Source organism: Lepidochelys kempii, chromosome 6 (genome assembly GCF_965140265.1).
Source record: "Lepidochelys kempii isolate rLepKem1 chromosome 6, rLepKem1.hap2, whole genome shotgun sequence".
NCBI lineage: Eukaryota > Metazoa > Chordata > Testudines > Cheloniidae > Lepidochelys > Lepidochelys kempii.
In genome coordinates, this window is record NC_133261.1 from 60619308 (window position 1) to 60645211 (window position 25904).

The 25904-nt window shown below is 48.4% G+C and overlaps 1 protein-coding gene across 3 annotated transcripts in view; it reads right to left on the reverse strand.

The window, feature by feature from the left end:
• The window catches only part of CHRM4 (cholinergic receptor muscarinic 4), a 38129-nt gene extending 21418 nt beyond the window's left edge, over positions 1 to 16711 (reverse strand). For all 3 annotated transcript variants that reach the window (XM_073348164.1, XM_073348163.1, XM_073348162.1), the window contains exon 1: positions 16487 to 16711. In XM_073348164.1, the coding sequence (XP_073204265.1) occupies positions 16487 to 16541 (55 nt within the window). In that variant the 5' untranslated portion in view covers positions 16542 to 16711. The remainder of the gene's footprint in view (positions 1 to 16486) is intronic.
• Positions 16712 to 25904: the final 9193 nt, after the last annotated feature.

Below are 25904 nucleotides of genomic sequence, written 5' to 3' on the forward strand. Positions count from 1 at the left end.
TTTTTTGAACACTGTTAGAGTCTTAGCTCGACCTTCACAACATCCTTTGGCAAGGAGTTCCACAGGTTGACTGTGAGTTGTGTGAAAAAATACTTCCTTTGTGTTCCTCAGGCTGACTGAAAGGGATCCCTCCCTGGCATTTGACAGGAAGTCCAGGGAGAAAAAAGCCCCAGATTTGGTTGAGAACAAAATTTGTTTATGTTGTTGATGTGAAACTATCCTGACAGAAAGATACTGTACATATGTAAATATGTAACCATGTATTATTTTTAATTCGTTAAATTATTTATTTTTTTCTGTTTGGGATGGGTTGTTGTTAGGTGTCACCATTTTAGGCCTCATCAGGATGATAAACAAAGCTGAGATGGGGGTGTTGTTATGAGCTGAGTGAAACCTTGTTATGGGTTGAGTTAAAACCCCATTAAGGCTTCACACCTAACAGTAAGCATAAGCCCCCACCTAAGACAAAAGGCATGTGTGAACCCACCCAGGAGCTCTTGGCTGAGTATTGTTTTCGGTATGTGTGTGTGTGTGGGAAGAGAGATCTCACAGAAACTGAGAACAGAGGAGAACCAGCAGAGAGAGAGACAGCCTGAGAAGCTGAAAGCATGGTGGCTGACCCTGGATGAAACCTGGAAAGAAGCTTATTGATCAGGGGAGCAGGCTAAAAGAGTGCTCTTTCTGCTGTGAGCAAAAGAAGCTGTTTTCTGCTATTTGATTCCCTCTGCACTCAGGATGTTGTGCATTCTTTGTGAATAAACATAACTGCGTCAAAGAAATACCTAATTATCACCAATTTCTGCACCCAGCTGGAACACCCACAGGGCCTCAAACATTGACTGGTCACTTGAGTCACAAATGGGCAAAAACAGTTACACACACTAGGTTTGCTCCAAACCCCCGCTTCTGGCTGTGTTTGCCTTTATGGCTAACTTTATATTAAGGTTTCATTGTTATACGAATGTGAGAGACATGAGCCACCTGCATTAGAGATGGTTAACAAGCACATCAGTAGAAGGTATTATAGGTTATAAGCCACTGTTATAAATAATTTATTGCCCTGCTGGAGCATATAATCTATAACAATTGATTAACTAGCTATTAAAACATCTATTATTCATTTATTAAACCTTTGTAAACTATTTATAAATGGAACCTTAATATAAAGTGTGACTTAAATGGCAACAAAATAACCTCAGCCTAACCTTTCTTTTGCACTTAACTGCTTTCCCAAAAGAACCTCTTCTGTCCCTGGCCCTAGTTCCCTCTGCCTCAGATAAAACCTCAAATTCTTTTATACTCCTGGGTTGAAGCTATAAGACCACCCGTTCTAGGGCAGTTCAGCATAAATAAGTCTGCCCTCTAAGCAGCAAGCTATAGGTTCCTGCCTTGAAGATTTATATTAAACATAGCACAACGAGTAGGGGTAATAGGATGGGGAGGGGGCAAGGGCAAGAAAGGATGAGGGTGACAACAACACGATCCTGTGGTAATTGGATTAATCATGCTCCCTTGCATGGAGCTTCAGTTTCCATGGGTTTTCAGGAGTTAGTACTTGATATTATAGATAGAAATGAACCTAGAGGAGAGATTGGAATGAGGAGAGTGAAGTGGCCAGTGGATGATAAATGGGAGGGCATTCCAAATGTAGGGGGCACCACAAACAGACTCATCCCCAGCATGCAGAACAAATAACGTCACCCTCAGTAAACACTGAACTGACGGCCTTTACCTGAGCCAAGAATGGCAACAAACAGTTAGCAATTATCTTTGAAAACTTGTGGATGGCAATGACAGGAGAGATTCCAGAGGACAGAAGGAGGGCAAATATCGTGCCAATCTATAAAAAGGGGAACAAGGACAACCAGGGGAATAACAGACCAGTCATCTTAACTTCAGTACCTGGAAAGATAATGAAGCAAATAATCAAGCAATTTGCAAACACCTAGAAGATAATAAGGTGATAAGTAACAGTCAGCTTGGATTTGTCAAAAACAGATCATGTCAAAGCAACCTAATAGCTTTCTTTGATAGGGTAACAAGCCTTGTGGATAGGGGGGAAGCAGTAGATGTCGTATATCTTGACTTTAGTAAGACTTTTGATACTGTCTCACATGACCTTCTCATAAACAAACTTCGGAAATACAACCTAGATGAAGCTACTATAAAGTGGGTGCATAACTGTTTGGAAACCATTCCCAAAAAGTAGTTATCAGTGGTTCACAGTCAGGCTGGAAGGGCATATCAAGTGGGGTCCTGGAGGAGTCCAGTTCTGTTCAATATCTTCATAAATTATGTAGATAATGGCATAGAGAGTACATTTATAAACTTTGTGGAGAATACCAAGCTGGGAGGAGTTGCAAGGACTTCAGAGGACAGAATTAAAATTCAAAATGATCTGGACAAACTAGAGAAATGGTCTGAAGTAAATAGGATGAAATTCAATAAAGACAAATGCAAAGTACTCCACTTAGAAAGGAACAATCACTTGCACACATACAAAATGGGAAATGACTGCCTAGAAAGGAGCAATGTGGAAAGGGATCTGGGGATTATAGCAGATCACAAGCTAAATATGAGTCAACAGTGTAACCCTGTTGCAAAATAAAGCAAACATTATTCTGGGACATATTAGCAGGAGTGTTGTAAGCAAGACACAAGAAGTAATTCTTCCACTTTACTCTGTGCTGGTAAGGCCTCAGCTGGAGTATTGTGCCCAGTTCTGGGAGCTACCTTTCAGTAGGGTGACCATACGTCCCGTTTTGGCCGCGACAGTCCCTTTTTTAGGCCGTGTCCCGCTGTCCTGACTTTTTTTTTTTTTTGACAAAACTGGGCATTTGTCCTGTTTACTCTTGCCAACTGATCATCAGCCCTGCACACAGGGTGGGGAAAGGGGAGGCTTGGACCAGCCCCGCACGAAGAGGGGGAAGGAGCTGGGGGGGGTCGTGGGCTGGGTTCAGGGGGCCTCAGAGGACCAGCTCCACATGTGGGGGAGTGAGGGGATCATAGGTGCCAGTGGGGTGGGGGAGCTCAGGCCCGCCCACTTTCTGGATCCCAATAGGATCAAGAGGCTACAGTCTGAATCAGCTGTAGCTGCTTCCAAGTGGTCTCAAGGATAGTGTGACAATTTAGTGAATGCACAAAACTTCAAGCCATGAAGAGCAGGTGTTTTTGTGATGCTTTTGTTAGGACCAGGCAGGCAATTTCTTTCCTTTAACAATATACAAAGTGATATGGGGCTTGGCATCAGAAAACCCAGTTAACTCTCTAGATGCTGAGCTCTTCTGGATAATTATAACTTTAAAATGGGCCCTGCAAAAGTATGTCCATGAATAACATCAATAACTTAAATACCAACTCCCTCCTTTTCTAGAGGGTTATTGCAAAGAAATTGAACTTTCAGGCTATTCAGCTAGAAAGATCATAGAGTAGGAAATAGCCACTGCAGAAGAATCCCCAAAAGTTTTACAGATCTGAAAAAAAATCACCAAAAGTAATTTCCTGTAAATATGTCACTGTTTCATTCCCTAGTGGCTCCTGCTGGCTGCAGCAATGAGCTCTCCAGCAACGGTCAATGTAGGCACATGCTGGCACAGACTCCAGGCGTCTCAGCAGTAATAGCTTAATCGGGCTGGGAACCCGATTGCTAGGCAGCATGAACATTAGCACTCCTGCAATGGTGCACCCTAGTATAGTAGGTTTCAGAGTAGCAGCCGTGTTAGTCTGTATTTGCAAAAAGAAAAGGAGGACTTCTGGCACCTTAGAGACTAACCCATTTATTTGAGCATAGTATAGTAGCTGCTAGCATGGAAGTGTGAAAATAATGAGATGCCAAATTGCCAGCATGAGTAGAAGCACAAAAGAAAATAGTTGTGAATATTCCCAGTTCCATTACGTAGTAGAATAAAGTTGCTTTTTCTAAAAAGAGATCCTGCTTCCCCCTGGCTTATTTTTCCCAGTTTTTTAGCTGTTTGGCAGACTCTAGGGATGGCTGAATGAGACACTTCAGGTCTCTGGTCTTGACCTTCCCAGAATTTAGCAGCTTCTCTCATCTGGAGATCCAGCTAGTCCCTTTTATGAGTTAATGTAGCAGCTGTGAAGATATTTCTTACTGTGGAGCATAAAAGCTATTATTACTCATTATTTTCATTATGGTAATTCCAAGAGACCCCAGTCAGGGATCAGGGTCTCCTTCCACTAGGCACTGAACACACATATAACAAAAAGATGGATCCAGAGCTAGACAGTTTCAGGAACTCTCTACTCTTGGAAGATGATCTATTGCTAACCAATGGTTGTCAACAACAGGAGTTCCCCATTCCCCTCCTCCCCCACAAACTGCTAATAGAGATGGGTTCAAATTGTTTTCAGCACCACTCCAGTAATCATGATGTACACGATAGCCCTCTAAATCTCAATCATGCTTTCTGTACATCTACTAAAACTGGATTGGTCCCATCCAGACAGGAGTCAAAACATTCTCATTACCAGTGCAGGGGGCCTAAACAATCTCAACACAGGTCGTTTTCCAAGTGTGGAGAGATCTTTAAAGTAGGGCCCCACATTTCCAGAAATAAGCAACTGCAGCATTGGCAGTGAGATTCACCTTACCCAGAATAGTACTCCCAAATCTGCATTTTGCTTTTTTTAAACTACATTTCTAGAATTTTACATTTCTAGAAAATCTTGAAAATGTCCCACAGTGTAAACAATGCACTAAAATGTTCCTGTGTTTGCAGAGAGCCTAAAACAATACTCCAAGAAATGTGAATTGCTATGGTCATATCAATGGAGCATTAACTCTTGAACCTAAAGATGACATTGTTAACTATTTCACTGGTGAACACTGTTGCAAAACATCAAAACAATGTGTTTATTTTACAAATCTAAACTGCTTCCCACCCACCTCCTATGCCAAAAGACTTGATGATTCCAAATCCAGCTACCAAACCCTTTTCTGACAGCTTCTATTGTGCAGTTAGGCATTGTCAATACAAAACTCTGTTGCAAGTTGAAACCTGCAAATGTGGGGATGTCAAATAAATGAATTTAATATCAATAACGGTAACACATAGCCTACTGTTCTGGCTGGATTATTCATTATCATATTTAATTCAGTTTTTTAAAAACTTAATTTTATAATGTACATGAAGGTGCCACAGAATTCCACTCTCCTGCACCAGAGTGCCACATTATCCAAGGACTTTAACATGGAATTTAGATCCAATTTGCTGTGGACTACACAGGGGTTTGCCTTAAAGTATAAACTTTCCAGAAGAATTTCTTCATGTCTAATCTGACCCAAGAACCCCTTAATGCCAACTGACAAGGGGGGTATAGGAATGTCCCATGTCTGGTAGGTACATTCTGGTATCAAAGAATATCATGTGAGGTCTTAAATGAAAGCCAGGATCACATACTGGTCAATACGATTGTGAAATGTATATACCAATACTTTGTATGGATAGTTTCAAATCTCTTATCAAGACAGAATTGACAAACAGGTTTTCTGTCAGGCAGGGATGCTTATTCACCTGTCTCTCTGTTGAGATGCAGATTAAGCATTGTAAGTTAACACAATGGATATCCATTTACATGTGAAGTCAGCAGGGAGATGTGAAATCAATAGAGAAGCAGCACACAGGAAAATAAGCCCTGGGTTCTTATCCTTACTGAAAGAAGAAAAGGAGTACTTGTGGCACCTTAGAGACTAACAAATTTATTTGAGCATAAGCTTTCATGAGCTACAGCTCACTTCATCGGATGCATTCAGTGGAAAAACTGAATGCATCCGGTGAAGTGAACTGTAGCTCACGAAAGTTTATGCTCAAATAAATTTGTTAGTCTCTAAGGTGCCACAAGTACTCCTTTTCTTTTTGCGAATACGGACTAACACGGCTGCTACTCTGAAACCTATCTTACTGAGTAGAGACAACGAACTTTCAAGATATAAGTAAAAGGCAAAGAAGATGCCCCTTGATCCTGCACCGGGAAGTAAATGAGCAGTGCATTTACAGTCATGAAAATGAGTTCTCAGCCAACCTTTGTTGAAATGTGCACAAGTCCAGGGGTCCAAATATAATGCATCCCAGGCAGATGTGATTGCAGAGCCATTGGCCATTATCTTTGAAAATTTGTGGTGATCGGGAGAGGTCCTGGACGATTGGAAAAAGGAAAATCTAGTGCCCATATTTTAAAAAGGGAAGAAAGAGAACTCGGGGAACTACAGACTGGTCAGCCTCACTTCAGTCCCCAGCAAAATCATGGAGCAGGTCCTCAAGGAATCCATTTTGAAGCACTTGGAGGAGAGGAAGGGAATCAGGAACAGTCAACATGGATTCACCAAGGGCAAGTCATGCCTGACCAACCTGATTGCCTTCTATGATGAGATAACTGGCTCTGTGGATATGGGGAAAGCAGTGGATATGATATATCTTGACTTTAGCAAAGCTTTTGATTCTGTCTCCCACAGTATTCTTGCCAGCAAGTTAAAAAAGTATGGATTGGATGAATGGACTATAAGGTGGATAAAAAGCTGGCTAGATTGTCAGGCTGAATGGGTAGTGATCAATGGCTCAATATCTAGTTGGCAGCCGGTATCAAGCGGAGTATCAAGCCCAAGGGTCGCTCCTGGGGCCAGTTTTGTTCAACATCTTTCCCAATGATCTGGATGATAGGATTAATTACCCATCATAAGTTTTCAGATGACACTAAGCTGGGGGGAGAGGTAGATATGCTGGAGGGTAGGGATAGGGTCCAAAGTGACCTAGACAAATTGGAGGATTGGGCCAAAAGAAATCTGATGAGGTTCAACAAGGACAAGTGCAGAGTCCTGCACTTAGGATGGAAGAATCCCATGCACTGCTACAGGCTGCGGACGGACTGTAAGCAGCAGTTCTGCAGTAAAGGACTTGGGGATTACAGTGGACGAGAAGCTGGATATGAGTCAGCAGTGTGCCCTTGTTGCCAAGAAGGCCAACGACATATTGGGCTGTATTAGTAGAAGCATTGCCAGCAGATCGAGGGAAGTGATTATTCCCCTCTATTCGACACTGGTGAGGCCACACCTGGAGTATTGCGTCCAGTTTTGGTCCCTCCACTACAGAAGGGATGTGGACAAACTGGAGAGAGTCCAGCGGAGGGCAATGAAAATTATTACAGGGTTGGATATTAGGAAACACTATTTCACTTGGAGGGTGGTGAAGCACTGGAATGGGTTTCCTAGGGAGGTGGTGGAATCTCCATCCTTAGACGTTTTTAAGGCCCGACTTGACAAAGCCTTGGCTGGGATGATTTAGTTGGTGTTGGTCCTGCTTTGACGATTTAGTTGGTGTTGGTCTTTACATGACCTCCTAAGGTCTCGTCTAACCCTAATAGTCTATGATTCTATGAAACTCTGCAGAGGATGTTGTGGGGTGAGGTAAACTTCTTTAGACAGGAGGTAAGCCTGTTAAGATTAGTCTCCAGAAAGCATGTTATGATTTTGTTTTATATGTAACCTTTTAGTTCCATTATTCTTACTCACTATCTCTTGAAACCTTGGTAATAAACTTATCCTTGTTTTCACTATCAATATATCTAAGTGCTGTGATATTAAGCAAGGGGCTGATCTTGAGTTGAATCATATAAGCTGGTGTGTACATTATTCGCTGGGGGACAGCACACTTGGTATTTCTGTGAGTGTTCAGTGGATAAGGGGCTGGTTCAAAGGGACTCAGGGACTGGGGTATACCTATTGCTAACCTGAAAATGCTAACCCCTCTAGCATTTCCCAGAGGAGAGTGCTTGGGTTAGTAATAGGCTGGTGGTGTCAGGGAGCTGACACCCAGCTAAGCATAAACAAATGTCCCTCATGCTGGAGGCAGGGGGCTAACAAAGTGACTCACAGTCCTTGGTACCCTGAGAACCAACACACCCCATACATAGGATGAAATTCACCCTTGTCCAGAGGACAAGCAAAAAGCCAATGCTTTGGTCTCTCTCATGCCCTATTTGGAAAATGTAAGTAGTGCACAGATCCTTTGCATCGGGAAGATTTCACCCAGACAGATGCTGCGGGAGTCTGTGATCAGTGTGTGGCTGCACAATTTGAAGAGAAGAATTGAGTCAAGCTAAGCAAAGCAGGAATGGTGTAGGACAGGATGGAGTCATAGAGTATAGGTAAAGAGAGTGATTATGTTGCTAACAGGACTCTTATTTGCAGGACTTCCCTTAGTGACCTCTGGGTTGTCATAGCAATAGGACGTTGTATCCATAGCAGCACCATTTAGGGGCTTTGACAGTACAGTCAACTTCATGGCAAAGTAAAGTGAGATGAGTGTATGATGAGCCATCACTCAAGTTCAAGCCTCTGAACATCATTAGAGTTCAAGTGGGTGTATTATGCTACCATTACGGGTGTAAACAGTGGCACAAAGTCAAGGCCATTGACTACAAGTTTCTCCACCAGAGGCTCCTCACAGAGAGCAATTCTCCAAAGGCCACTATTTTAAATGAACCAGGATTTTATATTAATATATTTCACAAATTAACACTGTGGCCCATGATCAATTATACTGACGTGACAAACTGAAGGGCGTGTGTGTGAAGGGTATGTGCACAGATGGTGTCTGGGGGAAAGAGAGGGCTTGTGCACATGGTGTTTGGGTGTATCCATGAAGGCAAGTGAAGACTGTTGCCTGGTTGTATGTTTCTTACCTTCAGCTGTCATTCCTCCCTTCTCAGTACAAGAGGCAGAACTCCTGAAGGGGGGAGCAGACCAGGGTAACTGAGATGAGATGTACTGGGGACTCTTCAGGAGAGGCTGGACTGCTTTATGCATCCACATTAATGTCTGATTATCCTGCCACCCTGCCATGAGTAAAATCATGGCATGGAGCAGCAGCATAGCCTTCTACCACTTGTCACCAAGCTTCTGGCCCAGAGTCATAGGAGATGGTCAAGTAGTAATATGCCTATGAAATGCCTAAATCCTGCTTGTAAATTCAGTAAATGAATTACTCTGAATATATGCAGGATGGAAATGCAAATGAGAGGCAGTATGCACAGTGAGTTAATACAGTAACTAAAGGTTTAAATGGAGTTCGTATGAATTAATGTGCTCCCATAGGCCAGAAATGCCTGGAATTGGTCAAGCGATACTTTGTTGCAACTAATTAATACAATAATTATATAAATAAGCAATAATGCTACAATCATCCAGCCTACACCTGGTTAGTAACCTGGCCAGAATAGCTTGAGGGTTCCTGCTGTTTCTCAACTGGTGATCTGAACTCCTTGGAAGTTAAACAATTTTGGAGGAACACCAATGAGGTGATTTATGATTCTTCAACCCAGAACAGGGACTGAGGCCCAGATCCTTAAAGGGATTAGGCACCTAACTTCTATTGAAACCAATGGAACTTAGGTAGGGTGACCCGATAACAAGTGTGAAAAATTGGAACAGGAGGTGGGGGGTAATAGGTACCTATATAAGACAAAGCCCCGTATTTTGGGATTGTCCCTATAAAATTGAGAGTTAGGTGCCTAAACCCCTTTGATGATCTGGGCCTGAGCCCTGAGGTAGGATGTGAAGACTGGTTAATTAATGCTTGTACAGCACTTTGAATGCACAAAGCTCTATACAACCAGTGAGTATTGCTACAGTTTAAGTGCAGACAGATCTGGATGAAGGAAATGCTTGCTGTATCTGCTAGAAAACTGGGGAAATAGAGGGATTTGTATGTTTTGAGTCTAGTTTCTGTGGTGAGGAGGTAAGCACAAAGAGCCACAACTAGAGAACTCCCTGACTGGGAAGTCCCTCTATATTATCCTGGTCCTCTCTGGTAACTGTTGAGGACCAGGAACTCTATAACCACTCCACAGCATCCATGATAGGGACTTTCATTATCATCCATATGTCCATTCTCAGAACTTTCTGAAAAATGCTCCTTTAGACTAAATATTGTAGACTTGGTTTCAGAATCCACCCACAATTGTTTCCCCCCCACACACACACCCCCAAGCTGATTTTGAGCTATTGGAGAGTGAAGAATGCATTTTTCCAGTATTTCATTATGCTCACCTTTGAACTCAGATATGGATGAATAAAAATTCCTCTAAATGTTCCATAGAAATGGTCCCTATGGAGGAATCATGGAGGGAAGGAGATAAACCCTCAGAAGTCATAAGTGATTTGAAAAAATCACTTCTGAACATAATCAAGAGGTACCTGCTAAGGTTATAGCAGAACCTACCAACACCCCACCCACTTTGTGACATCCAATGTTGGAGCTCCCACCTGTTTTGCCCAAGAAGTTACTATTCCCAGGTTGTTTTAGGGAAAATCTGCGGGAGAAAATTAGTGCATGTCACACTGACAGCAGAATTCTCCAAAAGGTGCATACTAAGGCCCCGATTTTCTGATCCTGGGTAAAAGTACCAGTTGGCCATGTGAGAGAAAATCCTACTGGGTGTTAGCCAAACTTAATTTACTGTGTGGCTAGCTAAACTTAATTTACCCATATGCAAGCTCAAAATGGCATTTTGTGTGTGGGCATCTGGCAGCATGCATGCAAAGAGGGCACATTTAAATTATAGCCTACTTTTCTATCTACTCCTGTTGCAGATGTTCTCATCTGCTTTCTTCTTAGAGGTGCTGCTTTCCTGTTAACGCAGCCTGGCAGAAAAAATAGCAGGGACTTGCCAACCCATTCACTTCAGTGGCCCTGGATCACTACTCTCAAGACCTCCAGACATCTCAGTGAGAGAGGAACTCCAGAGCATAGTTAGCACAATTTCAGTGTCAACATGCAGAGGCCCTTTGTATCTTTCCCACATTTTGGGAGGGGAGGGGATAGGGTGTTTGCTGTCTTATTAAAAACAAGGCAATGAAATGCAAAAACTCTCTCTCTCAGGTACCTATCTGGCTCCCAACACTGTGCATGATTAGAATCTTGTGAGGACAGGTTTAAACACAAACACACTGCCCCTTCTGCAATGCCCATAATAAATGAATTATGCCAGTACTAAATCATTTCTGTTAGGCTTTCTTGTATTAAAAACAACATACTAATCTATGGAGGTGGTCACGTGCCTAACATGAGAGAACAAACTGTCCTGTTGTGATAATAACCTTTACCCTTCCCCATCCATCCATCCATCCATCTTCCGCTCCAACATTTTCCCCACAACCCACTCATCTAAAATTGACATTGCATTCTCTTTCAGGTATGGACAGTAATTTTCGATGAGTTCTGTAAAGTTCCCATCATGCCTTTGTGCACCATGAAATAATAAAATAAGAATAGAATGCAAAAGTTAAGTATAGTAATAGTACTTAGTAATATTAACTCACCGACACTGCACATAATACTTTTGATTAATAGTTATGTTATTAAATGTCACCTGAATATGTACAGTATGAACAAAGTAATGTTACTATGGCTTTGATTTAGCAAAGTGCTTCAAGTAAGTGCTTAGGTGCTCTGCTGACCTGTGCTTTGTGAGAGCTTTTATTTCTTCATGCCCTGATTTTCTGCATCTAAATGTGTAACCTTAACATTACTTTAAATATACGTACATTTGGCCATAGAAAATTGCTGTACTTTTGTGCGTGAGCTTTCCAGGTAGGCAGAATAAATGTCCCACAATTTCTACTCCCTGGGAGAGATTATCTAGATTGATGTTAATGGGGAAGGGGAGTGGTGCTGGTTGTTACAAGCACCATTTCAGATAGTATACGCTGGAGTGTTTTGTTGGGATAACAGTTGCGCTCTGCCTAGGATGGAGTACATGTGGCTAGCATATGAGCAGCATTCTATTTGAATCTCTAACTAAACAGCCAGAAACACCACCCTTCACTTTTAAATATATGTGTCTCATACAACTGGATATGTACATGCATGTCCCAGTATTGGCTGGTTCTCTGGAAACAGAACCACCAGAACTGGTCTTGTCTTCTTCTGCCAGAAACTGAGACATGGATGGCCAAGCCCAGTGGTTGGTGCAGTGACAGTCTGCCTAAGAACCAGAGCCAGTGGTCCATGCTGGAACCAGGAGTTAATAGCAGGCTCAGAACAAGGCAAGTACAGGGCTGGCAACCAGGCTGGAAAAAGCTAAGTCCTGTGGTATCTGTCACTGCTATCAAGCAGGGGAGTGCACCAAGCTATGAAGTGACATTAGGCAGATTGAGTGACTGTTTCTCCTGTGAGGCTTTAATACCTGCTCTGAGAGTCACCAGACCAGCTCCTGACTTGTGGATTCGCTAGAGCCTAGCATAGAAATGATTCATCACTGCATGTGGCTTAATCAGGCTCTAGTTCATCACCTCACAGGTTCTCTGGGAATGGGCATGACTCTACCAGGTGGGAATTGGTACTGGCTGGTTCTCTGGAATGGGTGTGTCTCCCAAGCAGGCACTGGTGTTAGCTGGTTCTCTGGGAATGGGTGCCATTAGTTGGTGTTGAGCTAACATGAACTGTGCCAATGAAAACAACAAGGTAGTTTTCCAGCTTTTTGGTAAAAGCACAAGCTGTGACTGCTAGTCCACACTGGAGACCTCTGTCTGGGTGTGCCACCGGTCAGGTTAGGAAGGACAATGAATAACTGAAGAGGTTCAAAAAAAAAAAAAGGCTAAAAATATAGTAAGGTTGCCAACTCTTGCAATTTTAACATGAGTCTTCCAATATCTGGTGTTTTACTTAAATCCCCAGCTCCAGGAAACTATCTAACTGGCTTAGGGTATGTCGATACTGCTGTAAAACACTGGTGTCTGGCCCATTTCAGCTGAGTCAGGCTAATAGGGCTATAAAATTACAGTATAGATGTCTGGGCTCAGGCTGAAGCCCAAGTGCTGGGACCCGCTGAGTGGGGAGGGTCCCAGAGCTCAGTCTCCAGCCAGAGCCCAAATGTCTACCCTGCAATTTTATATCCCCACAGCCTGAGCCAGCTGATGCAGGCCAGCTGTGGTGTTTTACTGCAGTGTAGATGTACCCTTAGATACTTGTATGGCCACTATTACCACAGTATCCAAGCACTTTACAAGTTCTAATGGACTTATCCTCATAGCACCACCAGGAAGTACTATTATCCCCCTTTGGCAGATGGCAAATGGTGGCACAGAGAGGCTAAGGCTCAGATCTTCAGAGGTGTTTAGGCTCCAAAGTTCCATTGATTTCAGAGAAAGTTAGGAGTCAAAACACCCTGGTGGAGCTGGGCCTCGGTGACTTGACAAGGTCTTACTGGCAGTCTGTGAAAGAGAGAGTCTTGAGCCCAGTGCTCCTAACTGGCAGTCTAATATCCTGATTTTAAACCAATCTCATGATCTGGGGGGGGGGGTGGCTCATGACTTTTTCATTTGGGGTTGGCAGTACTGGGTTCAGTACTTTCCTAACATCATTTGCCCCAGGGAAGTCATCTGGTCCCCAGTAGGAAGATAGGTTTCAGAGTAGCAGCCGTGTTAGTCTGTATCCGCAAAAAGAAAAGGAGGGCACTTTAGGCACCTTAGAGGCACCTTAGGCACCTTGTGGCACCTTAGAGACTAACCAATTTATTTGAGCATAAACTTTCGTGAGCTACAGCTCACTTCTTCAGATGCATCTGATGAAGTGAGCTGTAGCTCACGAAAGTTTGTGCTCAAATAAATTGGCTAGTCTCTAAGGTGCCACAAGTCCTCCTGTTCTTTTTTCAGTAGGAAGATAGATGCTCTGAACCCCAGTGAAAGGGGGAGGGGAGGCAGAGGCAGCACAGCTGTGAAAGGAAGAGGAGATGGAGCTCACAGGATGGCAAATGAGAGGGAAGACAGACATACAACAATCTCTCCCTTAAAGTGCCACGAAAAGATCTGAGAACCCCTGTATCATTGGAATGGAAAGAGAGCAGCTAGGAGATCACCTTATCTGTGCACATCAGCTTCTGCTAAATCATTGCTTTTACCCCTCTGGTGTCCCAGGAAGAGTGAGAGGATCTTTTGCATGAACATGGATTGAAAGGAACCACCTCCCTTCACTTCTCCTAAGCAGGAGACCCCACTTGCTAGGTGTATCATCCCTCTGCTAGGAAATCCGCGGGAGCAATTTTCATTTTAAAAGGAGTCTCTTTTGAGACAGTTTCCTGCTGGGAAAAGGAGTCTTTTTTAGAAATGGAAACATCACATCAAACAATATCTCCAGAAAGCTGAGGGCTGCTGATGTCACAACGCCTACTGGTGCCCATTCTGATGTCACCCACTTCCACCGTTCCAGGTGGGATGTGGTTGAAAGGAACAATACAAGAAATGAATGCATTGTTTAAAGTGACCCAAATGAAAATTCCAGTCCATTCACACATCATAGTCTAATCCCACCTTACCAGTCACCCGACCCCACTGATTTACTTTACACCTTCAGTGAGTAAACCCAAGGAAGGCAGGAATTACCTAGCATGGGCCCAGTGGGTAAAATTAAAGTAATGAGGTGAAATTAAGCAAAAGAAACCTGAAGTGAATGGGAATGGGGAACCAAACTGTGAGATCGGTGAAAGAGAGGAATCATCTCATAAGGAGAAAGAAAAGGAGACCTGTGGCACCTTAGAGACTAACCAATTTATTTGAGTATAATCTTTCGTGAGCATCTGATGAAGCGAGCTGTAGCTCACGAAAGCTTATGCTCAAATAAATTGGTTAGTCTCTAAGGTGCCACAAGTACTCCTTTTCTTTTTGCGAATACAGACTAACATGGCTGTTACTCTGAAACCTCTCATAAGGAGAGTCATGCCAGCCTCTTCGTCCGTGGGGACATTTAAAACTGACAGTCAAAGCCCAGGAGAATGGACTTCAAGGAACAACCGGTGTCCTGCAAGGGAGTGGGGAGGACTAGATGGTATCTAATACATATTTCCAGCTGTCCTCTCTACAGTACTTCAGTGGTAGATTTACACAGCCCTGCTCTTTAATATCATACCAGTGACACACAATAAGCATGATCCACAACAGCTCATGATTACACATCCCAGATTTCCCAGTGTCTTTGTACACACAGGTCCTTAAACTCTTATCCAATCACCACCTAGCCCCTTGTATTTGCTCGTCGCTCCCCTTCCCTCCTATTTTGTTGTCTCCATCAGTGTGTCAGCTCTGCCGGACAGCGACCATGTGGGCCCAGTTTGTACAGCGCCCAGCACATTGTAACAAAGGTGTTGCCTAAGGCACTTGCTCTCCGTCTAAGGGAACAGGAACGATCCCGGGTTTGCTTGATAATGACACTGCCCCCTGTCCTCCCTACCCTGATTTATGCCCTATGTGCCCCTGAGTCCCGCGCTAGCTGTGAGGGGGTCACGGGTGCTAGCTCCACAGCCCAGACTGCTCCTGAACGGTGCCCGCGGCCAGGCGCCCGGCGAAAGCAGTGCTGCGCCAAGCCCAGGGCTGCGTAGGCCCTCGTGCTGCAGAGGGGAAGCGTCCCCCTGTCCCCAGAGCTCCCCTCCGCACCCGGGGAACCGAGGCTTGCGGGGCAGCCAGGTGAGTGCCACGTGCTTTGCTGGGTGCTGTTATAAGGGGCCGGAGAGTCTCTAGTGGCGATTGCCCTTGAGGCTGCAGGCGGTGGGGAAGGCGAGGGGACCAGCGCAAGTCGCTGGGGCCGGATTGCGGGGTCCCCTAGGCGAAAACTGCCTCCTGCGCTGGGTACAAGTCTAACGTGGCTGTAGACTGGATCCGAATTAGGTGCTACCCATTGTGGCTCTTTCCTGAGAGCCGCTTCCCAGGGCGATCCGAATCTCGCTGGCCCGGCGTGGGCGCTGCCCCGGGCGGCGGGGCCGGCTGGTGGAATCTGGGTTAGCCCCGTCCCCCGCAGCAGCTGGAGCGGTTCGCTGGCTGCTAGAGCCCCCCCGCTTCCCAGATGTTGCGCCAAGTGACAGCTACCAAAGGCGAGAGAGAAGCACAGAAAAGCCATTTTTAGGCAAATGGAGTCCGGGAAAGTTGACGGAGAGACAGCGCGTCCTCAGCCCGCCGCGGGAAAGCCCGTGCGCCCCTTCCCCGACCCCGGAGCCTCGGTCCCCTTCTTGGGACGAGCCTAGAAAAGCGGGGAAGTGCCGGAGCCCGAGGCTGCCGGCTGCCCTGAGAACCCCCGCTGTGTGCAGCGACTGGGGCAGACCCCACCCCTTTGACCACCTCTGTACCCCGGCGCCATCGCCTCCCCCACCGCCCCGTCTAACTGCACCCCCAAAGTAGGGGGCACGTAGGAGCAGGGGGCGCTTGGGGAGTGGGCGGGCGGCGGGGGAATCCCCCCCACTATACAATCTGCGCTATCCCCCGCCCCCACACCACCACCACTCCTGCAAACTCCTTGGCCAAGGGCACCCCGGGCGCCCGCTCCGGCTGGAGGGGGTCACTGTGGTAAGCAGAAGCCCGGCGGAGAGCTGAAGAGACAGGCGCGCCCGGCCCGGGGCAAAGGGCAGCCAACGCCCGGCCGGGGGATCGCTCCGTGCACTCCGCCTCCCGGCCCCGCGCACGGCCAGGGGGGAGCAGCTCACTCACCGGCCGCCCCCCACGGCGTTAGCGCTGCGGCGCCGGTGCCGTTCTCAAAGCCCATGGTGCATCTTCCCGCACGTCGGGCAGCGCCCGCGGCTGGGGGGCTGGTGCCGATCCAAGGAGAGCGAACGAGCCCAGGCGCCGGAGTCCGCTTCAGGGGAGGCTCCCTCGGGCATTTCCCTCGGCAGCCGGGGTTGCGCCGGGAAGGCGAAGAGAGCCGGAGCCGGAGCCGGAGCCAGGCCGGCGTGGCGTGGCCAGCGCTCCTGCCGGGGCCGCCCCGCGCCCAGCCCTGCCCAGATGTGCCGCCCTCTGGCGCTAACTAGCGCGCGCCCACTTTTCTCCCCCGCGCGGAAAAAAAAGAAAAAAAGCAAGAGCAAAAGCAGCGAGGCAGCCCCGGCACCATGATGTAATGGAGCCTCAGCCAATCACGGCGGGGCTGCGAGCGCTACTTTCCCCTCTCACCCAACCTGAGGGGACCGTGGCTCGCCGCTGGCACATCACTGGGCAGGGCAGGGCGCGGGCGGCGGGAGCTCAGGGTCATGCCCCCCATTACTTGCCTTTGTCTGAGGCACCGTCCCGGAAGCCGCCGGCCCCAGGTGCTCGCTGGAGGGCAGGGCACAGGCCGCCTTGGCTCCAGCGTGAATGGCCTCGGGGGGCCCGGCGGGGGCCCCTATACAGCCGGTGTGGCCGGGGAGGGGGGAGGACTCTGTCAAATCTCTGCTCCCAGCCCTCCGTCCGCCTGGGGCGTGGGGCGGGAACCGCCCGGCCCTTTCCACAAGCTCAGCGCCCATGGGCACAGCCGAGGGGCGGGAGCAGCCCCGGGAGCAGGGCGCGCGGCTGTGTGGCCCGCGGGGGCGGGTTGCGCTTTCCAAGCCACACAGAGTCCGGGGACCCACGAGCTGTGGGCCCGGGAAGCGCGCCCGGGCTTTCAGCGCCGGACACCTCCCGGGCTGGGGTGGCGGCGAAGGGACGTGTGAGGGGGACAAACTAGGGCGAGTGGCGCCGATCGCAGAGCCCCGGTGGGGGCCCGCCCCCCGCCTTTCCAAGCACCGAGCCTCGGCGCTGACGGGCCGGCGCTAGGGACCGAGTGCGCTGCCCACAGGGCGCCCAGAGCGCGGCGGCCCAGGGCACAGGATCTGCCTCGCCCTGCTGGGGAGGGAGTCAGGCCGGACCCCGGTGGCAGCGGCTCTCCCGGCTCCGGAGAGAGACAGCCTTGCCCCACCCCCCTGGCACAGGGCTTGGGCTCCATTACGGAGACATCTGGTCAAGGGCTAATGAGATTAGCTCCCTAACTAAAGATTAATTGAGTCTTGGCCGCCTGCTTCCTAAACCCTGTTCTCCCGGCTCCCACTTGGGACAGCGAGCTCGGCCTCTCCCTGCGCAGCTCACCGGGCATCAGTGGGGACCCAGAGCGCAGGCCTTTGCTCAGGCAGACTCGGCTCTGGGGCACTTTCAGGGGCTAATCCCCTGGGTGTGTGATCTCCTCCGCTCGGGGCTGGGTAGTGTCCGGTTAGATACCCAGACTGCCGGGCCCACAGAGTCGGAGGGGGCTGCGGGGCGTGGGCGGGGGGGAGGGGAGGGGAGCGGACTCTGATGGCAGGGCCATTCTCAGCGCCCTGGGACGGGAAGCAGCTCCAGGGGCAGCCTCTGTCCTGCCTGCTCCCCCGCGCCCCGCACCCGACGTTCAGCCCAGAGCGCATTGACAGGGGACGGAGGTAACCTCGCCAGTGCCTGGGTTTCCATAAACGAAGTCACTCCTGGCAGACCCCGCGGTCTGCTCGGGGATCGCTCTTCCAGAGCCAGAGACTCCGGGAGGCGCCGAGGTGCACAAACTGGCTGCACACAAAGAAGCGACACACAATAAGGAGTCGATGAGTTGAACATTTCGCTTCATGTCACCGCTCCCCCAAAGCCCATTCTGCTCTAATAGCTGGGAAGCGTTCCTGGCTCATTGGACCTGACTGCGCTTCCAAATCAAGGGGTTGAGGGAATGGAACCCCGCCTGTTACACGGTTCATAGCCATGAACCCGCCTCGTCAGGCCAGGAGTGGGTTTTCTAATTTCTCTAACATCTCCCCTTCTCTAGCCAACCACCCCGGCGCTCTGTTGGAATATGCAGAAAGAATATGCAGGTGGAGAAGAGAGGAGGAGATTCGGAAGAATTTCCAGCGGTTTAACAGAGCAACAAAGGGGAAGAGTTCATCTCCCAAGCTGAGGTGTATCCCTGAGCTTGCGGATGTGATGGAACCCCACTGGAACAGAACCCCTGCACTGCAACAGGACCCTACAGAGAATCCAAGCACCGCAAAGGAGCCCCACAGAGAACATTTGCCTCCCAAGAGAATCCTGCATTAGAACATCTGCACCTCAACGGAACCTGCACGGAACCCTGGCACTGCAAGATAAACTCACGTAGAACCCTTGCCCTGCAAGAGAACCCAGATCCTGTAAGAGAAACCTTCCACAGAAACTGCCCACTGCAACCGAACCCCACACAAGACCCAAGCACTGCAATAGAACTGCAGGCGATCCCTGCGCTAAACCAGAATCCCCGTGTTCCAACAGAACCCAGCACAGCAGCCTTGCCCTGCAGCAGAGCCCCACCACCGCAACAGAACCTCTCAAAATGTCCCTGCCCTGCAACAGAACCAACCCCCGCTCCAAGAATATAGTGTCACGTTCTTTTTTAATCATGGCCTCCCTCTCTTTTCTCAGCACCAGGGTAGGTTATGTACTCCTGTGCTGAGTCCTCAAATGCTCCGTCAGTGTAACAGATCAGGCAGCAGAGAGATCAGTGATGCTATAATAATCATTAAAAAAACACAGAGAAAGAAAAGAAATCACAAAAGAAGCAGCTGTTCATATTTCAGCAGCTGACACATTGATTTGAAACCCTGTAATTTCACCTGACGCTCATTTCAAATATTTATGGGTAATTTTTTCCTCCCCACTCCCCACTTTGCCTTCTATTTCAGAAAATATCGGTGGGGATTCCACCCCCAAAAAAAATTCTATTCTGAAGTCAAAAGTTTTCCTGGGTGTTTTAAATAAGTTATTCAGAGGTCTGAGACGTCAATGCTGCATCTCCCCTCTAGTCTGGCTGAAAAGCTACCACCCTCGGTTCAGCACCAAGGACAGAGGTACGCACGGGAGGTAGCTGGGGGCGCTGAGCTTGTATGGCTCAGGGGCCGACACGTGGAATCACAGACAGGCATTTCTAGAATTTTGAATGCCGCGGATCGGTAGGAAAGTTGCTAGCAGAAAAACCTAGTGAAGAGGTTCCATGGGAAGAGGCGTAGCGATCATAGACAACCCCATGCTCCCCAGTTTAGCCATTGGAGATGGTCCGTCTTGGAAGCCCACTCCAATCCCTGAAGCCTACAGCTCTTTAAAAAGCTTCATACAACCAAACTGATCGATGTAGTTCATTTACACCTAGCGCTAGTGTTCTGCATCCTCGCCTGCACGTGAGAAAGGAGACCATGGCTCTTTCTCCCATGTAGGATTAGGGATAGGCTACAGCGGACGCCTGGGAGTCCCCGATTCATATCCCTCCATTACAGGGAGGGCAGGGCTAGGTAGGTTTCTTGCCTCTGCTGGAGTCCATTCTCCTCGCTGGACACTGATAAACCAGCACGGCCACAGAGGATTTATCCAAATCCGGTGAGCAAGATGTTTGCTTTTGAAATGGACCAGCAACGATTTTCAAAGACAAGACCCCCTCCCTTCAAAACATTGTAAACGAGAACTCCTTTCTTGCTCCCTCATACACTCGGCTTTCAAACGGTCGGTATATTTTCCCAGGGACAAAACATCAAAACACAGTTTCATAAAATCTGATTTACCCCATAGTGCTGCCTTCTCTCGTGTAGCTATGAGAGCGGCTTTGTTAGGGAGGAAAAACAAATAAAAAGATTTCTCAACCCCTCCCTCCTCTCCGCACATACCCTTCCCCGCTGGAGCGCACACACCCATCCACCCACACCCCTTTCTCCCTCCTCTTTGTCTCCACACACACGTACACACACTCTCTGCATACGCCCCCTCCCTTTTCTGCACCCTTTCTCTCTCCCCCGCATGCACAACCCCCCCCCCATACCACCTACCTTTGGGACAGAGGAGTTATCACAGGCTAAGGGAGACAATTCTGAGGAAGCCCTTTGTTAAAATACTGGCAGTATTCATAGTCTCAGGATTGCAGGAGAAACGGGCCCAGCCTGCGGTGCCCCCTCCCTGGAATCTCCTGCCCTGAGAAGGGGGGAGATTTCTGAGTCACAGCAAAGATAATGTTGCATTGTAATTTAGACAATTTTCTTTGCTGACACAATTCTAAGGCTGGAATTTTCGATGCATCACTCGGCACCCTGAAAAGGTCAAGCAGGCAATTCACTTGTATAAATTCCCATTGTGTTGTTCCCCGTCAGCACCAAGAGGACCCTCCTCCTCTGGCTACTGCAGGGGCCACAGACAAGCTCACCACGGGCCAGTTCCTGGAACTTCTCAGTTAGTGCCAGTTGCAAGGCTGTTTGCAGGTGCCTTCTCTTCTGCCTCATCTGGAATTATCCAAATGGAATTATTTCCTAGTGCTAGGGCCAGGTTCTCAGCTGGTGCAAACCAGCATAGCCCCTTTGACTTCAGTGGAGTTATGCTGATTTATAAGTGAAAGATCTGGCCCACCATTTTTAAGCTTGTGTCAGAAAGCTGCTTCCTATCACTACCCCCTCCTTCCCCCCACAAATAACCCACACCCAGCTAAGGGGACATGCCACATAGAATCATAGAATATCAGGGTTGGAAGGGACCTCAGGAGGTCATCTGCTCAAAGCAACCCCCTGCTCAAAGCAGGACCAATCCCCAACTAAATCAACAGGCATATTAGCCTGTTGTAGTGACTGGTGGGATGGCTAAAAGGAAGACAAACAGTCAGGGTTTGTGTTACCAGGCCTTGTCCAGCAGGGTCTCAGATCACATCTACACTATAAACTTTGGTCAATGCAAGTTTTGTTGGCAAAAAGCCACTGCAGTTAGCACATTGCTTGTGCTCATGTGCACTTGTCTCCTTGTGTGGGCATTGCACATGCTCACCATGAGTGCCTGTGTTAATGCACAGTGCAGTGCACCATGGGCAGATAGCCCAATGTGCATAGAATCATAGAATCATAGAATATCAGGGTTGGAAGGGACCCCAGAAGGTCATCTAGTCCAACCCCCTGCTCAAAGCAGGACCAATTCCCAGTTAAATCATCCCAGCCAGGGCTTTGTCAAGCCTGACCTTAAAAACCTCTAAGGAAGGAGATTCTACCACCTCCCTAGGTAACGCATTCCAGTGTTTCACCACCCTCTTAGTGAAAAAGTTTTTCCTAATATCCAATCTAAACCTCCCCCACTGCAACTTGAGACCATTACTCCTCGTTCTGTCATCTGCTACCATTGAGAACAGTCTAGAGCCATCCTCTTTGGAACCCCCTTTCAGGGAGTTGAAAACAGCTATCAAATCCCCCCTCATTCTTCTCTTCTGCAGGCTAAACAATCCCAGCTCCCTCAGCCTCTCCTCATAACTCATGTGTTCCAGTCCCCTAATCATTTTTGTTGCCCTTCACTGGACTCTCTCCAATTTATCCACATCCTTCTTGTAGTGTGGGGCCCAAAACTGGACACAGTACTCCAGATGAGGCCTCACCAATGTCGAATAGAGGGGAACGATCACGTCCCTTGATCTGCTCGCTATGCCCCTACTTATACATCCCAAAATGCCATTGGCCTTCTTGGCAACAAGGGCACACTGCTGACTCATATCCAGCTTCTCGTCCACTGTCACCCCTAGGTCCTTTTCTGCAGAACTGCTGCCTAGCCATTCGGTCCCTAGTCTGTAGCTGTGCATTGGGTTCTTCCGTCCTAAGTGCAGGACCCTGCACTTATCCTTATTGAACCTCATCAGATTCCTTTTGGCCCAATCTTCCAATTGGTCTAGGTCCTTCTGTATCCTATCCCTCCCCTCCAGCGTATCTACCACTCCTCCTAGTTTAGTATCATCCGCAAATTTGCTGAGAGTGCAATCCACACCATCCTCCAGATCATTTATGAAGATATTGAATAAAACCGGCCCCAGGACCGACCCTTGGGGCACTCCACTTGATACCGGCTGCCAACTAGACATGGAGCCATTGATCACTACCCGTTGAGCCCGACAATTTAGCCAGCTTTCTACCCACCTTATAGTGCATTCATCCAGCCCATACTTCCTTAACTTGCTGACAAGAATACTATGGGAGACCGTGTCAAAAGCTTTGCTAAAGTCAAGAAACAATACATCCACTGCTTTCCCTTCATCCACAGAACCAGTAATCTCATCATAGAAGGCGATTAGATTAGTCAGGCATGACCTTCCCTTGGTGAATCCATGCTGGCTGTTCCTGATCACTTTCCTCTCATGCAAGTGCTTCAGGATTGATTCTTTGAGGACCTGCTTCATGATTTTTCCAGGGACTGAGGTGAGGCTGACTGGCCTGTAGTTCCCAGGATCCTCCTTCTTCCCTTTTTTAAAGATTGGCACTTACATTAGCCATCATCCGGGACTTCCCCGGTTCGCCACGAGTTTTCAAAGATAATGGCCAGTGGCTCTGCAATCACAGCCGCCAATTCCTTCAGCACTCTCGGATGCAACTCGTCCGGCCCCATGGACTTGTGCACGTCCAGCTTTTCTAAATAGTCCCTAACCGCCTCTATCTCCACAGAGGGCTGGCCATCTCTTCCGCATTTTGTGATGCCCAGCGCAGCAGTCTGGGAGCTGACCTTGTTAGTGAAAACAGAGGCAAAAAAAGCATTGAGTACATTAGCTTTTTCCACATCCTCTGTCACTAGGTTGCCTCCCTCATTCAGTAAGGGGCCCACACATTCCTTGGCTTTCTTCTTGTTGCCAACATACCTGAAGAAACCCTTCTTGTTACTCTTGACATCTCTGGCTAGCTGCAGCTCCAGGTGCGATTTGGCCCTCCTGATAACATTCCTACATGCCCGAGCAATATTTTTATACTCTTCCCTGGTCATATGTCCAACCTTCCACTTCTTGTAAGCTTCTTTTTTATGTTTAAGATCCGCTAGGATTTCACCATTAAGCCAAGTTGGTCGCCTGCCATATTTACTATTCTTTCGACTCATCGGGATGGTTTGTCCCTGTAACCTCAACAGGGATTCCTTGAAATACAGCCAGCTCTCCTGGACTCCTTTCCCCTTCAAGTTAGTCCCCCAGGGGATCCTGGCCATCCGTTCCCTGAGGGAGTCGAAGTCTGCTTTCCTGAAGTCCAGGGTCCGTATCCTGCTGCTTACCTTTGTTCCCTGCGTCAGGATCCTGAACTCAACCAACTCATGGTCACTGCCTCCCAGATTCCCATCCACTTTTGCTTCCCCCACTAATTCTACCCGGTTTGTGAGCAGCAGGTCAAGAAAAGCACCCCCCCTAGTTGGCTCCTCTAGCACTTGCGCCAGGAAATTGTCCCCTACGCTTTCCAAAAACTTCCTGGATTGTCTATGCACCGCTGTATTGCTCCCCCAGCAGATATCAGGAAAATTAAAGTCACCCATGAGAATCAGGGCATGCGATCTAGTAGCTTCCGTGAGCTGCCGGAAGAAAGCCTCATCCACCTCATCCCCCTGGTCCGGTGGTCTATAGCAGACTCCCACCACTACATCACTCTTGTTGCACACACTTCTAAACTTAATCCAGAGACACTCAGGTTTTTCTGCAGTTTCGTACCGGAGCTCTGAGCAGTCATACTGCTCCCTTACATACAGTGCTACTCCCCCACCTTTTCTGCCCTGCCTGTCCTTCCTGAACAGTTTATAACCATCCATGACAGTACTCCAGTCATATGAGTTATCCCACCAAGTCTCTGTTATTCCGATCACGTCATAGTTCCTTGACATCACCAGGACCTCCAGTTCTCCCTGCTTGTTTCCAAGGCTTTGTGCATTTGTATATAAGCACTTGAGATAACCTGTTGATCGCCCCTCATTGCCAGTATGAGGCAGGAGCCCTCCCCTCACAGACATTCCTGCCTGTGCTTCCTCCCGGTATCCCGCTTTCCCACTTACCTCAGGGCTTTGGTCTCCTTCCCCCGGTGAACCTAGTTTAAAGCCCTCCTCACTAGGTTAGCCAGCCTGCTGGCAAAGATGCTCTTCCCTCTCTTCGTAAGATGGAGCCCGTCTCTACCCAGCACTCCTCCTTCATGGAACACCATCCCATGGTCAAAGAAACCAAAGCCTTCTCTCCGACACCATCTGCGTAGCCATTCGTTGACTTCCACGATTCGACGCTCCCTACCTAGGCCTTTTCCTTCCACGGGGAGGATGGACGAGAACACCACTTGCGCCTCCAACTCCTTTATCCTTCTTCCCAGAGCCACGTAGTCCGCAGTGATCCGCTCAAGGTCATTCTTGGCAGTATCATTGGTGCCCACGTGGAGGAGCAGGAAGGGGTAGCGATCCGAGGGCTTGATGAGTCTCGGCAGTCTCTCCGTCACATCACGAATCTTAGCCCCTGGCAAGCAGCAGACTTCTCGGTTTTCCCGGTCAGGGCGGCAGATAGATGACTCAGTCCCCCGGAGGAGAGAGTCCCCGACCACCACCACCCGCCTTCTCCTCTTGGGGGTGGTGGTTGTGGAACCCCCAACCTCAGGACAGCGCATCTCATGCCTTCCAACCAGCGGAGTCTCCTTCTGCTTTCTCGCCCCAGACATATCATCTGGTCCACTCTCCGCAACGATACCTGTGGAGAGAACATGAAAGCGGTTAGTTACCTGTGTCTGTGTAACTGGAACCCGGACATTCCGCTTACCTCTTCTGGAGGTCACATGTTGCCAAGCTTCTTCACTGGCCTCTTGGCTCCTCTGTGCAACCTGCTCTATATCTGTAGAGCTTTGTGCCCCTAGAAGCCTATCCTGAGTTTCGTCCAGGAAATCCTCAGTTTCCCGTATGCAACGCAGGGTTGTTATCTGTTGCTCCAGACCTTCAATCTTCTCTTCCAATATGGAGACCAGCTTGCACTTTGTACAGACAAAGTCGCTTCTGTCCTGTGGAAGAAAGACAAACATGGCACATCCAGTGCAGGTCACAACAGCTGAACCCCCCCCTTCCATATCACCTTCCTACTATGAGCTTCCTCAGAGCAGTTTGCAAGACGTAAGCCTCACTGGGCTCCCTCCAGGCGAACTCCCAGGCAAACTCCTGCTGTGTGCTGCTCTGCTGTCCCCGCTGCTCAGCTGGTTCTCCGCCGCTCAGCTGGTTCGCGAAGCTCTGGCTATTTTTAAACAGCCAGACTTCCCTGTCGCAAACAAACAGACACCCTACTGCCCGCCCCCTGCAGGCTAGCAGCCAATCAGACACTCACTCAGGCTCTCACACTGCCCCCCCAGCAAACACACGCTCG